This window comes from Salvelinus sp. IW2-2015, linkage group LG22 (genome assembly GCF_002910315.2).
Source record: "Salvelinus sp. IW2-2015 linkage group LG22, ASM291031v2, whole genome shotgun sequence".
Taxonomy (NCBI): domain Eukaryota; kingdom Metazoa; phylum Chordata; class Actinopteri; order Salmoniformes; family Salmonidae; genus Salvelinus; species Salvelinus sp. IW2-2015.
The window spans coordinates 27,112,817-27,132,381 of record NC_036862.1 but is presented as its reverse complement, the minus strand read 5'-3'; the positions used below and the strand labels follow the sequence as shown (position 1 = coordinate 27,132,381).

At 41.6% G+C, this 19,565-nt stretch overlaps 1 protein-coding gene across 1 annotated transcript in view; it reads left to right on the top strand.

The window, feature by feature from the left end:
* pcp4b (Purkinje cell protein 4b) overlaps positions 1–13,492 on the top strand; it is a 47,782-nt gene extending 34,290 nt beyond the window's left edge. Inside the window, exon 3 of the mRNA XM_024014058.3 lies at positions 13,138–13,492. Coding sequence (XP_023869826.1) covers positions 13,138–13,280 — 143 coding nt within the window. The 3' untranslated portion in view covers positions 13,281–13,492. The remainder of the gene's footprint in view (positions 1–13,137) is intronic.
* The last annotated feature ends 6,073 nt before the right edge of the window (positions 13,493–19,565 follow it).

Below are 19,565 nucleotides of genomic sequence, written 5' to 3'. Positions count from 1 at the left end.
GGCAGCAATTACAGCTGTGAGTCTTTCTGGGTAAGTCTCAACCTCTGTCAAATTGGTTCTTTTCACGTCTTGCCATAGATTTTCAAGTAGATTTAAGTCAAAACTGTAACTCGGCCACTCAGGAACATGCATTGTCTTCTTGGTAAGCAACTCCAATGTAGATTTGGCTTTGTGTTTTTGGTTATTGTCCTGCTGAAAGGTGAATTAATCTCCTAGTGTGTGGTGGAAAGCAGACTGAACCAGGCTTTTCTTTAGGATTATGCCTTTGCTTAACTTTTTTTTTAATCCAGAAAAACTCCCCAGTCCTTAATGATTACACGCATGCCCATAACATGATGCAACCACCACTATGCTTGAAAATATGGAGAGTGGTACTCAGTAATATGTTGTATTGGATTTGCCCCAAACATARCACTTTGTATACAGGACAAACTGTTTAGGTACCTTACAGATAATTGTATGTGTGGGGTACAGAGATGGGGTAGTCATWAAAAATTATGTTAAATACTATTATTGCACACAGAGTCCATGCAATTTATTATGTGACCTGTTAAGCACAWTTTTACTCCCAAACTTTTTTAGGCTTGCCATAACAAAGGGGTTGAATGCTTATTGACTTAAGTCATTTAAGCTTTTCATTTTTAATTAATTATTAAACATTTTGAAAAACATAATTCCACTTTGACATTATGAGGTATTGTGTGTAGGCCAGTGACAAACAAAACTCAATTTAATACATTTTAAATTCAGGCTGTAATACAACAAAATGTGTAGAAAGTCAAGGGGTGTGAATACTTTCTGAAGGCACTGTACACTGTGTATTTCAACAACAATTCAATATTCCTCATCCTAGTCTATCTTTAACAAAACACAGGATATCTGCAACACTATTCAACTTTAAAGTCCTGACTCTAGAAAATAAATTACCCTTAGAATTCTTGTGAACCCAAAGCTCTGATGACTGTCTGTTTGAACCAGAGAGATATACAGTTGAAGTCAGAAGTTTACATACAAACTTAGCCAAATACATTTAAACTCAGTTTTTCACAATTCCTGACATTTAATCCCAGTAAAAATTCCTAGTCTTAGGTCAGTTAGGATCACCACTTTATTTTAAGAATGTGAAATGTCAGAATAATAGTAGAGAGAATGAGTTATTTCAGCTTTTATTTCTTTCATCACATTCCCAGTGGGTCAGACGTTTACATACACTCAATTAGTATTTGGTAGCATTGCCTTTACATTGTTTAACTTGGGTCAAACATTTCGGGTAGCCTTCCCCAAGCTTCCCACAATAAATTGGGTGAATTTTGGCCCATTCCTCCTGACAGAGCTAGTGTAACTGAGTCAGGTTTGTAGGCCTCCTTGCTCGCACACACTTTTTCAGATCTGCCAACAAAATTTTCTATGGGATTGAGGTCAGGGCTCTGTTATGGCCACTCCAATACCTTGACTTTGTTGTCCTTAAGACATTTTGCCACAACTTTGGAAGTATGCTTGGGGTCATTGTCCAATTGGAAGACCCATTTGCGACCAAGCTTTAACTTCACGACAGATGTTGATTCAATATATCCACATAATTTTCCTGCCTCATGATGCCATCTATTTTGTGAAGTGCACCAGTGCCTCCTGCAGCAAAGCACCCCCACAACATGATACTGCCACCCCCGTGCTTCACGGTTGGGATGGTGTTCTTCGACTTGCAAGCCTCCCCCTTTTTCCTCCAAACATAACGATGGTCATTATGGCCAAACAGTTCTATTTTTGTTTCATCAGACCAGAGCACATTTCTCCAAAAAGTATGATATTTGTCCCCATGTGCAGTTGCAAACCGTAGTCTTGCTTTTTTATGGCGTTTTTGGAGCAGTGGCTTCTTCCTTGCTGAGCGGCTTTTCAGGTTGTGTTGATATAGGACTCGTTTTACTGTGGATACAGATACTTTTGTACCTGTTTCCTCCAGCATCTTCACAAGGTCCTTTGCTRTTGTTCTGGGATTGATTTGCACTTTTCGCACCAAAGTACGCCCATCTCTAGGAGACAGAACGCGTCTCCTTCCTGAGCGGTATGATGGCTGCGTGGTCCCATGGTGTTATACTTGCGTACTATTGTTTGTACAGATGAACGTGGTACCTTCCGGCATTTGGAAATTGCTCCCAAGGATGAACCAGACTTGTGGAGGTCTACAATTTTTTTTCTGAGGTCTTGGCTGATTTCTTTTCATTTTCCCATGATGTCAAGCAAAGAGGCACTGAGTTTGAGGGTAGGCCTTGAAATACATCCACAGGTACACCTCCAATTGACTCAAATGATTAGCCTATTAGGCAATTAGCTTATCAGAAGCTTCTAAAGCTATGACATAATTTTCTGGAATTTTCCAAGCTGTTTAAAGGCACAGTCAACTTAGTGTATGTGAACTTCTGATAGGGACAGCAGTGGAGAAGGTGTAAAGTTTTAAGTTCCTCAGCGTACACATCACAGACAAACTGAAATAGTCCACCCACACAGAAAGTGTGGTGAAGAAGGTGCAACAGCGCCTCTTCAATCTCAGGAGGCTGAAGAAATGTGGCTTGTCACCCAAAACCCTAACAAACTTTTACAGATGCACAATCGAGAGCATCCTGTCGGGCTGTATCACAGACTGGTACGGCAACTGCACCGCCCTCAACCGCAAGGCTCTCTAGAGGGTGGTGCAGTCTGCACAACGCATCACCGGGGCAAACTACCTGCCCTTCATGACACCTACACCACCCRATGTCACAGGAAGGCCAAAAAGATCATCAAGGACAACAACCACCCAAGCCACTGCCTGTTCACACCGCTACCACCCAGAAGGCGAGGTCAGTACAGGTGCATCAAAGCTGGGAACRAGAGACTGAAAAACATCTTCTATCTCAAGGCCTTCAGACTGCTAAACAGTAATCACTAACTCAGAGAGGCTGCTGCCTACATTGAGACCCAATCACTGGCCACTTTAATGAATAGGTCACTAGTCACTTTAAACAGTGCCACTTTAAATAATGCCACTTTAATAGGTGTCATGAAGGGCAGGTAGTTTGCCCCCGGTGATGCGTTGTGCAGACTGCACCACCCTCTAGAGAGCCTTGCGGTTGACGGTGGTGCAGTTGCCGTACCAGTATTCTGTATTTTATACCATTTATTGCATCTTGCCTATGCCGCTCAGCCATCGCTCATCCATATATTTATATGTACATATTCTCATTCACCCCTTTAGATTTGTGTGTATTAGGTAGTTGTTGGGAAATTGTTAGATTACTTGTTAGATATTACTGCACTGTCGGCACTAGAAGCACAAGCATTTCGCTACACTCGCATTAACATCTGCTAACCATGTGTATGTGACCAATAAAATGTAATTTGATTTGGTACAGTATACAGGAAACCAATGTTATTGTGCTTCACGATTAAGGCCTGCTCTCTTTGTTCACTTAATTAAAACACACACACGCAGGCACATATGCACATGCACACAACAACACAAAAGACTGAAATGCCTTTGTTGTCTGACCTTGACAATTAATTTAATGCTTGGAAGGCAGGGGAAAAATGCTTCCACAGCATCCTGAGCCCCACTCAATACATACACAGAGCTCTTAGGCTGCAGAGGAGGGAGTCCAACAGTGCTATTGACTCTCTCCCCAACTCTACATACCTAGCCAATAGAGGAAAGCCTTTCAAAACCAACGACAATAACAGAGAGAGATATGTATTCATATTCATTGGTACACCCTATTCATTCTGTACTCCGCATTTCTGAAGAGCATCGTAGTCAAAGCCAAGGCTCTTTGCATGATAACTGTCTCTACAGAGAGATGGAATGGAATGGCCCACCAAACAGGAGCATCAGCCAGGGGTTTRGAGATATGAAGTCACCACATCTACACTAATGATAGCAACTTGCTCTGAGAGAGAGAGATATTGCAGAAGCCTATTCTGAGATTCTGACTATGATCACTCAATCACGTAAATTACTCGTTCACATAACCACAATATTCATATGACAATATTCATATATCTACCTAAAACATTTAAGGTTAATCTGTAATGAGTTTGGACAGAGTGGTTGATTGAATCCCAGCTGTCATACATTGAGGCCGTATGTTCCCTGGCTGTATGAAGTCCTACTCACCACAGAGACTGTCCCTCTCATAGAAACAGCTGGGGGTGCTGATGGAGAGATGACATGGTTATATCATGTATAAAATAGCATTTTAATGTATGATCTGAAAGTACATGRCATCATTTCATTTGATGTGTGCAGTGATAATTGGTTAAAAAAATAGGTGGGTAAACTCTGATCGCCTGGTCGCGGTGAAAAAAGTAACGCTCCTTATACTTTCAATGCATTTTTTCCACAAAAGGTGGGTAAACTGCATTTATCCTCCACTACACCACCGGATGTGAGGAAACAACTCCATTCAACCTTTTATATGGATTAATACATTACATTACATACTATACTGTAGTTCACAGAGTTTATAGTTCATAGATTTTATAACAGTTCATAATAATGTGCGAGGTATCCCCAAATGGAGAACTATGCAGATTAATCTTTTTATTTCAATGAGGCACAGCATAATCTCCAACTCCCTCATCTTTGAGATCAAAGTCATCATGTACTATACTTAGCTATGGACTAGCGCTCAATGTGAGGCCTGATGACCCATTTTCTTATGCTCTCATAATTAGCTCAATTATACCCAGAATATATTCACCTTGTTCTGTTAAATATCACCAATATTTAAGGAAAGTCCAAATTGATATCTAAATAAACCCATTATTACACACAGCAGGATCCAATAAATAACAATAAAATAATGGATGTCAAATAATTATCTGCTCCCAGAACATAATACTATATTTGTAGTACAAGTACATATTGAAGTTCACTTTACTTGTCACCATGACATGTTTATTTTGTATACTTCATCCCTGAAGTAAAACAAAAAGTAGCCACTGTTAAAATAAAATAAAAACACAAAAGGCAAGCAGTCAATGAGGCACCAACCTATTGATTCTACCTCATGCTTTGGTAAAAAAAAAATAGGTGGCTGGGGAGATGCAGCTAGGGTCAGTGGTATTTACCTGACCTTCACACACAAAGCCACGCAAAGCCCCATGTGGGACTCACACACACACACACACACACACACACACACACACACACACACACACACACACACACACACACACACACACACACACACACACTAAAGAGGAGTGAGAGATGGCCAACTGGTTCGCTTTGATGAGGCTGTCTTTTCCTTTCCAAGTTAGGGTCCTATGAGAATGAGAGTAGAAAGACCACACACACACCTGTCAAATTGTTATTCTATTGTATTAGTTGCGAGGCTTTTGTGAAGGTAACATGAGTAGGTTATAATGACATGTGCATTTTATTGCCTGTACATTGATCACATATCGTCCAGATAATGGGACCTGAGGTCATTGCTTGAAGTCTACAATCGTGTTTTTGTCCTTTCTTTTTCATGAAGGACCTTTTCAGATTCTATGACTTTGGAAAATACTATTTGTTTTATAGCAAAAATCCACCCAGCTCCGTTTTGTCACAGTACAGTATGTTGAAGTCGGCCAAGGAACCCATGCATTGAGACAGGGTGAATCAATTTACTGTGGCATGATGTCATATAGTCTTTGATAACAGTTGTAACCACCATCCAGCTGCCATAAACATATACTGTAAAATAATAAAAAATCCTGCAGCAAAAGTATTCTAAAGACTATTCAGAGTGTCACCCTGACACCAGGCATTACATTCACATAAGAGCAAGGACATGGCTGCAGAAAGTGCTGCCAAGAGTAATAACTTAGATAATCTGTCCTGTATGGAGAAAAGACGACTCCTAAAGCTACCCCAGTGAACATGATTCATCATTGTCATTCGGGCCACCAACATTTTTCAGCTTGATGAAGAATCCCCAAAAAACTACCATGCAAGAACCTCAACTATTTMTTAAAACATTTTGAATGGACACATTTATAGTTTAGATAATTACATTGTAGTAAGATATCAAATTTAGCCCATCAGCTTTGAGTCCTGAAATTCAAAATGAAGACGTTGTGGTTGAAAACACCTCTCTGTCCTTTGCAGCACAAAGCTTATGAATACATCTCGTTGTCGATACCGGGTAGGGCAGAGTTCAATAGCTAATGCTGAGAGAAGAATACAGAGCACATTAGAGCTTAGGAAAATTCAATACCAATTAATGCAGGGGGTTAAAGCCAGTGGCAACGTTAGCCCTGGGCTTCAGCCCTGGATGTTTTTGGTCCAGCCCCAAACCGTTTGATGTTTTTATTACATCTTTTATTTCAGGCTGTACGTCTGATATGAGTTTCCATAACCCCACATCACTTGCGCTATGCAGTATTTTTTGTAATTTTTATTGACAAAAKAAAAATACAATATACTGCGCTAGGCAGTAGCAGGCACTGCAAGAAGCCCTTGGAGTGATGCACCTTTGCCTGCTGTGATTTGGTCGAGATTTCACAACGCAATGGACCGCTCAAGTCCCTTGACGCCAGCTTTACAGTGCTGGTTAGATGTCAAGTCATCACAGAGTTTCTAAACCCAGAGGTGCAACATCGTGAGACATCCGGGAACGCTTACAAAACAGACCAAACAGACCAGCCCGGGGTTTGGGGTATGAGAAGTCAATGATGGAAGTGAAACATTCTTCCTTAGTTGTTAATTTTCTCGAAATCTAAAGGCACAACGTAGATTCGAGCCAATGTCTAAAAGAGTTGAACATTCCAGTGTTTTACAAAATATGGCCTGCACATGCACAGTTCTGCACGAGACGACCGTTAGACTTCATGAAGTGTTTATGCTCATGAGCTTAACTAGCCAACGTCACCATGACACCGCCTACAAATATGATCTGTGATTTATATTGGAAAAGCAGTTTCTGCCTATCTTCATACTGTACTGTCTTTGAAGTCATCACTCAGCAAAACGCCTGTCACTCAGTTAGAGCCTGCAGCATAGCACATAGCAATTATGGATATTGAGAATGGATATTCATACTCTTCTGCAAGGGAGGCAAAAAAAGCAAGCAGGTTGAGCATAAGCAGGCAATAGTGAATGAGGTGGAGACTGCAGAACAGCCAGAAAGTCAACGTGCAGAAGCAGCAGCAACAGAGTTAGTCTCAGGTTTGTGCAGGGTTGACGTTAGTTAACTAGCTAGCTAGTCACCCTTAGCATAAGAATTGGCTAATGCTAATAAACTAGCATTAGCRCTCAGCATCCATAAACTATTGGTTATCAGCCAGAGTTATTTAACAGTATAATTAGTGAATGSGCAAGCGAAGGTTGATATGTCATGATATTAGGAAAAGTGTTTATTTCCAGCGGGTATATTTCATGGGTTTAATTTATGTAGCTAGCTTGGCTGGCTAGCCACTTCAGTAGCTACTGGTTGGCTAGCTAGCTGAGACCAAAGAGATGAGAACTTTTTACTGACTGAAGCATATATCTACTGACAGTGACACAGTGCACCCCTGTGGACTGAAGCTGAACTTTACTACAACTAGATATTTAACCCTGTTTAAAATGGGYATGTGGGCTCMTCAATGTTGAGGAGGTAGAAGTGACGAAATGGATTAATCATAGAGGTCTTATAACCTAATCCATTCTACAGGTAGCATGATTGGCTCATGTCTGTTATTCCATATAGGCTATGTAATCTAAGCTTAGAGAYGATCTAATATTAAATACTGTTAAAGTAATATGGCTACAGGTTCATCTGCCTCACCTAAATCCCATTMTTGTGGGAAGCTGCTATAGACCACCAAGTGCTAACAGTCAGTATCTGAATAATATGTGTGAAATGCTTGATAATATATGTGATATCAACAGAGAACTATATTTTCTGTGTGATTTAAATATTGACTGGCTCTCATCAAGCTGCCCACTCAAGAAAACATTTCAAACTGTAACCAGTGCCTGCTACCTGGTCCAGGTTGTCAGTCTAACTACCAGGGTATTTACAAACAGCACAGGAATTAAATAAACATGTATTGATCACATCTTTACTAATGCTGCAGAAATTTGCTTTAAAGCAGTATCCAAATCCATAGGATGTAGTGATCACAATATAATAGCCATATCTAGGAAAGCCAAAGTTCCAAAGGCCGGGTCTAATATAGTGTATAAGAGGTCTTTGTCTAATACCATCTGTAAATATTTTAAATTGATGCTCAAAAACCTATAGAATCATATTTATAGTTGTTCAAAGCTCAAACTCCCATGATTCCTTTCGGCAAAACCACCCCCATCATAACTGTCGAATTTGCAGTTCCAGCTGCCATTGCGCTCTTTCCAAAACTTCATACTTTTCATAAGTTTCAATAGGTCTACAGTGTTGTTGGATGGTTGCTTGGACAGTTGCTAAGGCTGTATTTAGTTATTTTTTGCTAATGTTAGCACCAAAGATACAGCAGGCTTCAATCATGAGAGACTAGGATTCCGTAGTGAATTGCCTGTAAATTTCATAATAAATGTTGTATTCTTATATACTAACAGCATAGTAACTGGTTAAAGGGGTGGAATTGGCCTTATGTATCATGAATAAAGGTAAGACCCAAGTGCAGACTGTGTGAAGTAACAATGTTTATTGTAACCACAGGGGCAGGCAAATGACAGGTCAAGGCAGGCAGGTGTCGATAATCCAGAGCAGAGGCCAAGGTACAGGATGGCTGGCAGGCTCAGGGTCAGGTCAGGCAGAGGTTGATAATCCAGAGCAGAGGCCAAGGTACAGATAAAAACAGCAGGCCAGTGGAGCACTTAGAACAGCAGCAGCCAGGGGCAACTGGTAGGGAAGAGGATGATTTAGGTGACCCACACCCTCTTCCATGGCTACTATCTATAAATGCATTTGGAGACGTTTTTGAGATGATTACATCAAGATAGCTATCTAATAGGAAGTTAGCTATCGGATTACATTTAATTCACAATGCCAAACAGTGTGTAAAGTTAGTTAGCTAGCTAGCAGCTCAGTTGAGTGAGCCTACAAAGTGGCCTACTCTAGCCAGCGAGCTAGATAATAAAACTATTTGGACTCATCAGACCAAAGAACAGATTTCCACCAGTCTAATGTCCATTGCTAATAAGACCATGAAGGCCTTATTCACGCAGTCTCTGAACAGTTGATGTTGAGATGTGTCTGTTACTTGAACGCTGTGAAGCATTTATTTTGGCTGCAATCTGAGGTGCAGCTAACTCTAATGAACTTATCCTCTGCAGCAGAGGTAAGTCCCGGTATTCCTTTCCTGTGGCGGTCCTCATGAGAGCCAGTTTCATCATAGCGCTTGATGGTTTTTGCGACTGCACTTGAAGAAACGCTCAAAGTTCTAGAAATGTTCCGCATTGACTAACCTTCATGTCTTAAAGTAATGATGGACTGTCATTTCTATTTGCTTATTTGAACTGTTCTTGCCATAATATGGACTTGGTATAGTAACAAATAGGACTATCTTCTGTATACCACCCCTACCACAACACAACTAATTGGCTCAAACATATTAGGTGTGACGTGGTAAGGTTGGACCCAGGTGAAGAAAAGAGACCAGACRAGGAATCAGTGGTTGAGGGTAAACATAATTCTTTACTGAGATACAGTAGCCGTAGGATCACAGTACACTTGAAAAAACACAAAGTCTCAAACTCATTCAGGAAASGAACGCACACGGTAAACAATTCAAGCTTTTGCAAAGGACCACAGAAAACACACCACTTTTAACAGGGACACAATCATGACATAATAAGACACACCGGAGTCCAATAAAAGTCTCTAGAGCGGTATCTGCCGCCCTCTGGTGCCAGGAGGAACCATGTCAGTACCCCACCCCTCTAGGAGCGTCTCCAGCTGCGGAGCCATGATGACCACCACGTAGTTGTTTGAAGTCTAACAAGACCCGGATCCAGGATGTCCCGGGCAGGCACCCATGCCCGCTCCTCGGGACTGTAGCCCTCCCAGTCTACCAGGTACTGCAGGGTCGAGCCTCCAACAGACGCCGGACCGTTTAGGCCGTGCGGCCATCCACAAGTTGAGGGGACGGAAGAGCAGGTGTGGGGGGAGAGAATGGACTGGTCCTTACCAGCTTGAGACGGGAGACATGAAAGGACAGACAGACCCTCATGGACCTGGGAAGCTGGAGACGATAGGTGACCAGATTGATGCGACTCAGGATCTTGAATGGTCCTATGTAGCGTGGAGCGGGCTTCCGCGACTCCACCTTTAAGGGAAGTTCACGGGTGGACAGCCACACCTGTTGACCCAGTCAGAAGAGTTGAAGAGGTATTCGGTGCCRGTTTGCCTGGTGTTGGKGTCGGGCAAAGGAGCGGAGCAAGGAGGATCTCGCTCTGAACCAGGTGCGGCGACATCGTCGAATGAACGCCTCGGCTGATGGCACCCCCGCTTCGGCCTCTTGTTCAGGAAACGTGCTGGAGCGCGAACCCGAACTGGCACTCGAACGGCAACAGTCCAGTGGACAAGTYCGGCAGTGTGTTATGAGCATATTCCGCCCAGATGAGGAACTTGCTCCAGTTGCTGGCTTGAGTGGAGACAAAACAGTGGAGCAACTTCTCCAGCTCCTGGTTGGCCCGCTCAGTTTACCCATTCGACTGTGGGTGGAACCCCAAGGACAGACTCACCAACGCCCCCAACAGGGAGCAGAAGGCCTTAAAATACCGTGCAACAAACTGCAGCCCACGATCTGAGACAATGTCCTGGAGAAGTCAAAAGACATGGGTAATCATGAGATCAGTGGTCTCCTTCGCTGAGAACAATGAGGAGAATGAGAAGGACTGTAGCTCGAACACCAGAGAGCAGTGAGGAAGCACTTGCATCCTCCTGAGTGGTCATCATACCGCTGTGGGGCTGGGATATTGGGTTCCCGGTGCAGATTCCCTGGAGGAACTACGGCGACGCCTGTAGCATTGGGTGATGAGACTTGGGTATTGACTCCTCCTGGGTTGGGGTTGGACTGTGGTTGGAGGAAGTCGGTAAGGGCCCAGAGGGTCTCTGATATTTGTGAGAGTTGTTCTTGCTGCTGCCCCAGCAGTGCTCCTTGGTGGGTTACAACATTCCTGATCTGGGGGATCTCTGCTGGGTCGATGTTGGAGGCAGAAGCTTGCTGTGRYGTGGTAAGGTTGGACCCAGGTGCAGAGAAGAGACCAGACGAGGAATCAGTGGTTAAGGATAAATATAATTCTTTACTGAGATACGGTAGCCACAGGATCACAGTACACTTGAAAAAACAACAAACACTAAGTCTCGAAAACTCACTCAGGAAAMTAACGCACATGGTAAACAATTCAAGCTTCTGCAAAGGACCACAGAAAACACAATCATGACATAATAAGTTACACCTGAGTCCAATAAAAGTCTMTAGGGTGGTCTCTGCCGCCCTCTGGTGCCAGGAGGAACCATGACATTAGGAAGGAAAGAAATTCCACAAATTAACTTTTAACAAGACACACCTGTTAATTGAAATGCATTCCAGGTGACTACCTCATGAAGCTGGTTAAGAGAATGCCAAGAGTGTGCAAAGCTGTCATCAAGGCAAAGGGTGGCTACTTTGAAGAATCTAAAATATAAAAAATATTGTTTAACACTTTTTTTGGTTACTACATGATTCCATATTCGTTATTTCATAGTTTTGATGTCTTCACTATTATTTTACAATGTAGAAAATAGACAAACTAAATTAAAACTCTTGAATGAGTAGGTGTGTCCAAACTTTTGACTGGTACTGTACATCCACTGTTATGCACATCAGTTTATCCTGGTGTTATGCTACACCTGCAAGGTAGTCCCAGAAGCCGGCGAATTCTTTGACGCATTACAGAGTTTGTACTTTTTTTCCAGAGTAGAGAGACCCACAATAGCTACTGTAATTGAGTACTGTYAGTGTCTGCTGTGCCAGATGGGAAGGTGCAAGTTTTTGTACCTTCCCATCTGAATATAATATAWTTATATTGTATTATTATAAAATTAGTAGAAAAATATATATGGGAAAATATGAACAAAAAATATGATAAGTGAATATATTTATTGATATTAGTCTGAATATTATACCTGTACCTGTGTAACGGCCATTGAAAAATGACAAATTAAATAAAAGTTAGACACAAAAAAACATATTAGATTTAGGGCTCTATTCAATCCGAATCGTGGAAATTTTGTATTACAGCATGATTGAAATTTACAGGCAATGTTCCCTAGTGGAGACTGTATTCACGGTAAACACTGCATATGTCAGCTCAATCGGGAAATGTACCTTTACATTTCTAGCGCGCAATCTGTAAAACTTCAGCGATCCAGAATGAATAGAGCCCCTAATCTCTCAATGTTTATCTCAAAGGTCACCAAATTCATGCATTTAGCTGTTGAAATTCCTTGTTTTTTTTTACTGGCTTTGGGCTAAGCCCCCAATGTCTTCAAAACGTAGAAACGCCAGTGGTTGAAGCTAGCCTTGACATAGCAGTTAGCKTTTCGGTCTTGAATAGGGAGAGAGAGGCACTCGAACACAGCCCAAGGAGACCGGTAGGCTAGCTGCACAATCGATACATGAGTTTGCTTTTCTTTCTCTGTCTTTCTCCCTTTCTCTTTGTGTGGATCATACTGAAGCAGATCAATTCAAGAGGAGAATGTTCCATGCAATAATCCRAAGAGTTGAATCTCTGCTTTGTAGAGAAACTGTATTCTAAAACAGTTTGAAGTGGTTAATGATCATTGTGGTTTCCCATTTCTATTAGAATTGTGTATACCAACAACAGATCTGGTAAAAGGCTTCTCTGGTTCAAGTACCTTGTATTTATAAATCTTTCCCTCTTTATCCAAACATAATCTAAGCAGGACCGAGTTTGGGAAACCCTACTTTAGATCAACAGTTTACTTGGTCATATTAAAATACATACAGATTAAAAAATATATATTTATATCTTATCATGAGAAAATCTGTGAAGTGTGATTCAGTGTGTATCCTGTATAATGTATTGTAATGTGTATTCAGAGGGCCTCCCAGTCAGAGGAACCCAGAGTAGTAGTGTAGTACTCTGTGGAGACCAGTCACAAGCCTCATTTCCTCTTCCTCTAGATGCATCCAAGAAGTCCCAGGAAGTCCCAGCGGAGGACTTTGACATCGACATGGACGCCCCGGAGACTGAGAAGGCGGCCGTCGCCATTCAATCGCAGTTCCGGAAGTTCCAGACTAAGAAGAAGACTGACGACAAGTCATAGTGGCCACAGGGTTTCCCTGTAGCTGTGGAGACCTGGCAGGGGTGGCTTGGTGTGGTGGCGTTTGCATGTATACATATTCATACCGTACGAACTCAAGAGGTGGTGTGAGGGGAGAAAGCAAGGCAGAAGCCTGTCGATCACTGACATGTCTGTGAAACTCCATACGTAACCTATTATTTGATTGCTGTATCAATAAATGGCAAAGTTCTGAAGATTGGTTTTCTGTCCCGCCATTTTGTCCATTCATAGCTTGTGTAATGTGTTAGAGAATGTATTTTGTATTTCAGCTTTTTACCTCCACCATCCCTTCTGTATTTATCAGGTTCTCTCTATGTAGAATAGAAGACAATTTCACCACATTATAATATAAATGCATTTTTCTTATCCTTATGGCACCCTCTGGCTATGATCTACTGTGTAACAATGTACATTGAATTTAAATAAACATTCTGTGTGGATAAGTGCATATGTCAATATAGCAATTAGAAAGCGAGTAAATTACCTGTAGATATATATCAAGCATGCCATGTTGTTATTGTAAGCCACTAGGCTATCTATGATGGGGACTTGGTCATAACCCTGTGGAACTCTAAATATWGAAGGAGGATGAGGAGCACCACTCTCCTACGTTGTCTTCCCTCCCCTCTTCTACAGTTTCACCATCCCCATGAACAATTCTCCTTCWTCGATTCTGTCCTCCTCCTTCTGACTCATGGTTGTTAGAGCTCTCCTTACTTACAAATCGCTTCATTCGTAACTATCTAGGAGTTTTTCCCCTTTACACTGTGATTAATATTTTATTGGCTATTGAATGTTTTAGAAGGATCATCGCTACGCTGCCTTCTAAATCCCAATAACTTAGCAAGTTAGATACAGTGAGTCAGATCCAGAATTATTGGATCCCTTGATAAAGATGAGCAAAAAAAAGTACTGAGCTACAGTATATTGTATGCTCAAACAAATTGGGAGATTATATTATTTTACACTAACATAATTTCTCAGAGAAAGAGATTTTGTTTAACAAGTAATACAAATTATTCTTAAAAAGATAGGAGTCAAAATGATTGACAACCCTGATTTCAATACCTCACCTTGAGAGGATAATGTCACTGAGCCTTTTTGTAAAATGTTTGATGAGATTGGAGAACACATTGGGAGAGATCTTAGACTATTCCTCCATAMAGAATCTTTYCAGATCCTTGATATCCTTCATCTACACTTATGGACTGCCCTCTTCAATTTAAACCACAGTTTTTCAATGGGGTTCAAGTCCGGAGACTGGTCAATGCAGAATTTAGATTTTGTGGCCAATTAACCATTTCTTTGTGGATTTTGTTGTGTCCTTGGGATAATTTTTTTGCTGGAAGATCCACTTGCGGCCAAGTTTTAGCCTCCCGGCAGAAGCAACCAGCTTTTTGGCAAAAATGTCCTGGTACTGGGTAAAGGTCATGATGCCGTTGACCTTAACAAAGGCCCCAGGACTAGTGGAAGCAAAATAGCCCCATAACATCAAAGATCCCCCGCCATATTGTAAATTGGTACTGTATGGGGTTCTTTTCTGCTTATGCATCCTTATTTCGAGGCCAAACTTACCACTGTTGGGCGTGGCCAAAGAGCTCTATTTTTATGTCCTCCAACAGATGTAAAAGCCTGGAGTTTGCTAAACTGCATTGGCACTTGGATTGGAACCGGTGCTATGGTCAGATGACATGAAAACAGAGCTCTTTGGCCACGCACACCGGTGATGGGTTTGGCTTCTAAATAAGGATTCATAATCAGAAAATAAYCCCATACCTACTGTCAAATATGGTAGTGGATCTCTGATGTTATGGGGCTATTTAGATTTTGTTTTTKTTTGACCATTTTAATTTGAAAAAATCATAGTAAGGTACTAACGCTAAGGTACTTGAGAAAAAACAGCTGAATTCAAATTTWAATATATGGTAGTAGTATCTCAAAGTACGTTTTTTTCTGGCTAACAATTAAGTACCTTACTATAATTGTTTTCAATTAAATGGTCAAAAATAAGAATTTTGCAAGGACTATATGGGAGAGGTCTGAGTGGAGGGCCTAATTGGACGAGCCTAATGGGAAGGATATGTAAAAWWAAAAWAAWWAWAAAATAAAGATATATATAATAATAATAACCTAGCTGTTATTGGCAGAGAGGAGGGCAAACTCTTTTTGTTATAGGTCGATAAACTTATACCGCCTGGAGATGTCGCCAGGTGGTCCAAAACCCCACCCATTCAAAACAAGCAGAAATTTCAGGCAGTCTTTTCAAATAGCTATTATTCCAACCTCATAGTGTGGAAATATATATAAAACACATGAAAATCACGTTTTTGCCTGCATTGCCCCTTTAAGAGTATTTGTACCAGATATTTTTCTCTGGGATAATGAAGTGACCTGAGGTGGCCAGTGAGGTGCCTGAGCCTCTTAGACTACAGCATAATTATAGGGATTAGCAGGCCTCTGGGAGCAGCTCAATTGCCCTTTATCAAGGCCAGTAGGGACCTTTGAACTGCACCTCATTGAGCCTTCCTAGTGACTGACTCGATAACCAAGTAAACCGGAGGTTTGAACTGCTATTTGGCCCATTTCCTTGATATGTAAAGACATCTAGGGCCATATTGGCAGCAAAGAGGGAAGGCCCTCGATTTTAGTCCCACACAATGCAAGTGTACAGTATGACATTTCCCTCATCAAGATGCTTTCCAGATATTGAAACAGTGAAAATGTCAGTTTGTCAGTGATTTACTGTAAGAGCAAAGTCACTGTCAATGCAGTTTTTCAATAAAAAGTAACAGGAACAATGGCCTTCAGAGCTCTTGTGAAGGTCATTCCTCGCATGAGAAAATACATCATTCACTCGAGCTCCCCCTACAGCACAGTGCCACTTGCTGAGTTTAATACTTCTCCTGAGACGCGAGTAAAAAAGTGTCCTCTAGGTGTGTGTGCGTGCGTGTGCATGCGTGTGTTACAACTTAGCCCAGACAGTAATATTTCCCCCCTCTGACTTTAGCCCTGTTTATACCTGGTGCTAACATGCGTCCTTTGTCCACATTCTGATTTGCCCACTTTGCATTTACACATGGTATTAAAATGTGTGTCTTGTCCGTCCACTGTATTCACATTGTGACCAGATTTAATGGTCCGCCCACTGTATGCAAATATGTATTCATTTATTTTAAGAGACATATTGATGCCATAAGTGGGATAATTATGATTTAAATGGCTTTGCTGTCCAGATCTGTTTASACTTGTAAGATAATTCATAGTAATTTAGAGGTACTTATATTTGTCCTGTTACACACTTCTAYAAGTGTGTAATGGAAATTAGTTTCTTGCATATCCCAACTCCCCCTGAGACACCTGCAGGGAGTTGGGTCACAGCCAACTCCACCATTGTCCAGTGCCCCTAGAGCAATTGGGTTTTGCCTTGCTCAAGGGCACAGCGACAGATTCTTCGCCTTATCGGCTCAGGGAATCRAACCAGCGACMTTTTGGTTACTGGCCCAACACTCTAACCTAGAGGCTACCTGCCGCCTGACTACCACCGGAGGTGGTCAGGAACGTCTGATCACAATCAGATCACAATGTCTTTTAATCCTCTAAACCTGTCCAGAAATGTGTGCACAATCAAAATACGGACAAGGCTTTTGAGACAAGTATCTGGAACAGCAATCCTCTCCTCCCTGGTGGGATGATGGTGTAGGTAGAGAGTGGAGACTGACAGGTTTGGGATGAGGACTGGGCCTCAGACTCCTCCCTGGAGAGACCCATAGACCCAGGAGGGCTGGCACCCTCCTCTCACCTATAAATTGGAGATAGATTGAAGCACCATGGGGCCGGTAGGCCGGCACAGGCTTCATAACCCAGACATTATAGTTGGACGCAGGCCCTAAAATCAGCAGCATCTCTCAAWTGAAGAAGCTTAATTTCGTTCCACAATCTTGAGGGAAAAACAACACCTGTTTTGATAAACATAGAGTATAATGGAATTGTGGTGTTACACATAGACATGTACTGTATGATGTGTTAGGGGGACACTTTCACACATAATACACTCAATATTTTAACAGAGGGAGAGTCCATCTGAATTCAGTGATGATATGTCTACTCTTTTTGATRGAAAACCCTTCAAGAGCATGTTCTTATCTTGGTATATGTTCTTGTCATAGATTATATGTCTATGGTTGTCATGGCGGTGAAATACAATATATCCTCCATAGAGGAATAATATCACTCATGGATGAGTGTACTCCATCAAACATATTTCCCCTGTACTGTACTTCCATTTTAAAGCAACAGCAAGGTACAAAATATGTCCACTACCATTCATTCAATTCTAGACTGGACATATACACAAATTAATTTCACAGTATAAGGTTACTGATAATAATGAATCATCCATATTGTCAAGGGAACTGACAGTTCAGTGATTGTGCCTCGCATCACTGCACCGACACACTTCTTCTATATATATTTCAAAAAAATAAAAGCGAATAATGTGCAGATGACTTCCTGAGTTCCTGTCAAGCGTATTCTTCTATAATGAGAGCTTATGTTACAATCTCCAGACAGCAGTGATCCACGCACTTCCAGCATCTCTTGATTTGTTGGTTAGTGCTTAGGTGTTTCCTCTGTTGAGAAACTGTACAGGTTTAGACAGCACAGAAAAAGGAGCCAGATTGTAGCTATAGCCTACTGTAGATTTAATTTATTATATGTTATATTTCCAGCTACTACAGTATAATAATAGTTTCAATTATATGTATTGAATTCACTAGAAAATAATATTTGTGAAAATATGTTTTTGATTGTGTTGCGTGGTTCATCGCTCAAGATATTGCTCTATGTTATACTAAGGGGAAAATTCCATATAGGGAATCTGTTTGGACTTCAGCGCTACTAATCGAATGAAGTTTACCTTCACCGATCCTCATAGACAGAACCACATCCAGTCCTCTCAGATTTGTGTACACCGAAAGGGGTAGAAGCCACTGGACGATGTTAGGGTTAGGGTTGAGGCTAGGGTTACGGATGAACCAGGATGTGGACATGGAGCTAGGGTTAGGGTTGAGGCTAGGGTTACGGATGAACCAGGATGTGGACATGTAGCTAGGGTTAGGGTTGGGGCTAGGGTTACGGATGAACCAGGATGTGGACATGTAGCTAGGATTAGGGCTAGGGGCCATAATGGAATCAGCCAGGATTCAGTTTTCAATCTGGCCTGTCAGAGAGCTCCAATAAGTTGGAACTAAAGATGGACTATCACAACGTCAATGCTCCGCTTGCTCTTCTAAAACCACTGTCATTGCACATGAAAATATTTAATTGGGGCGTTAGGGGTAATGGAGGGCATACAGTATAACCGCCMCTTATCTCCAATGAAACTTGGAGCCAGGTGAGCCAGGTGTTCAGTGGTGATTTGAATAGACTCATCTGGTCTCTGGGACCAATGAAGGAAACCTGGTCATCCCTGATGTAAGATGCAGGTCGTTAGGTCTTTTTATGTGCCCATTGGGGTGGGTGAAACTGATTGGGGTGACGTAGTGCATTGCAAGTCTGGGCCTGAGTGCTTGACAATGGTTGTCCTTTTAGTTACTTGGCCTGAAATCAATGTGACCTGTGGTCAGGGAATTCCTCTGTGATGGAGGTACACGTATCACTGAACAAACAGTGCCTTTGTCTTCTACCTGGTATGAAGTACAAACACATTGAGTTACCTTCAGATAAACCTTCACACCACAGGTATTACTATCTGTGTGGAGAATAATGCTGTATATGATCAACTTTGCAATTAGAGCAGGATAMAAGTTCTCCGAACAGGCTGTTTAAACAGAATAATATTGGAATAATAGAATACTAATGCCACTGTGGGCAAATTAGTTAACCAGTGAACTTGTAAATTAATTTGATTAAACCTCATGAAAATGGACCTATTCATTTCAAAGTGTATAAATTAATTTCAAGGTCAAACATTCATAAACTACTGTATGTCTCAGTGTTTCTGAAAGGCCAGTGATCCCCATTATAACACAACCTCATTCAACCCTCTGTGTTTCCATACAGGGTTACTGTAACTCTCTTTTCTTCTCTGTCTTTCACCACCTTGAACAATGGCCTAGAAATGATTGGAGCAGCCAGGTTGCTCCAGTAGCCTCAGTAATTCTGGGCCACCCCCTGAACTACTGAGTATTTCTAACCAATAATGGGTCACAACTATTCACAGGTGCCACCATCCCGTTATAGACATAGTTCTCAGGTGTGTTCATCCTG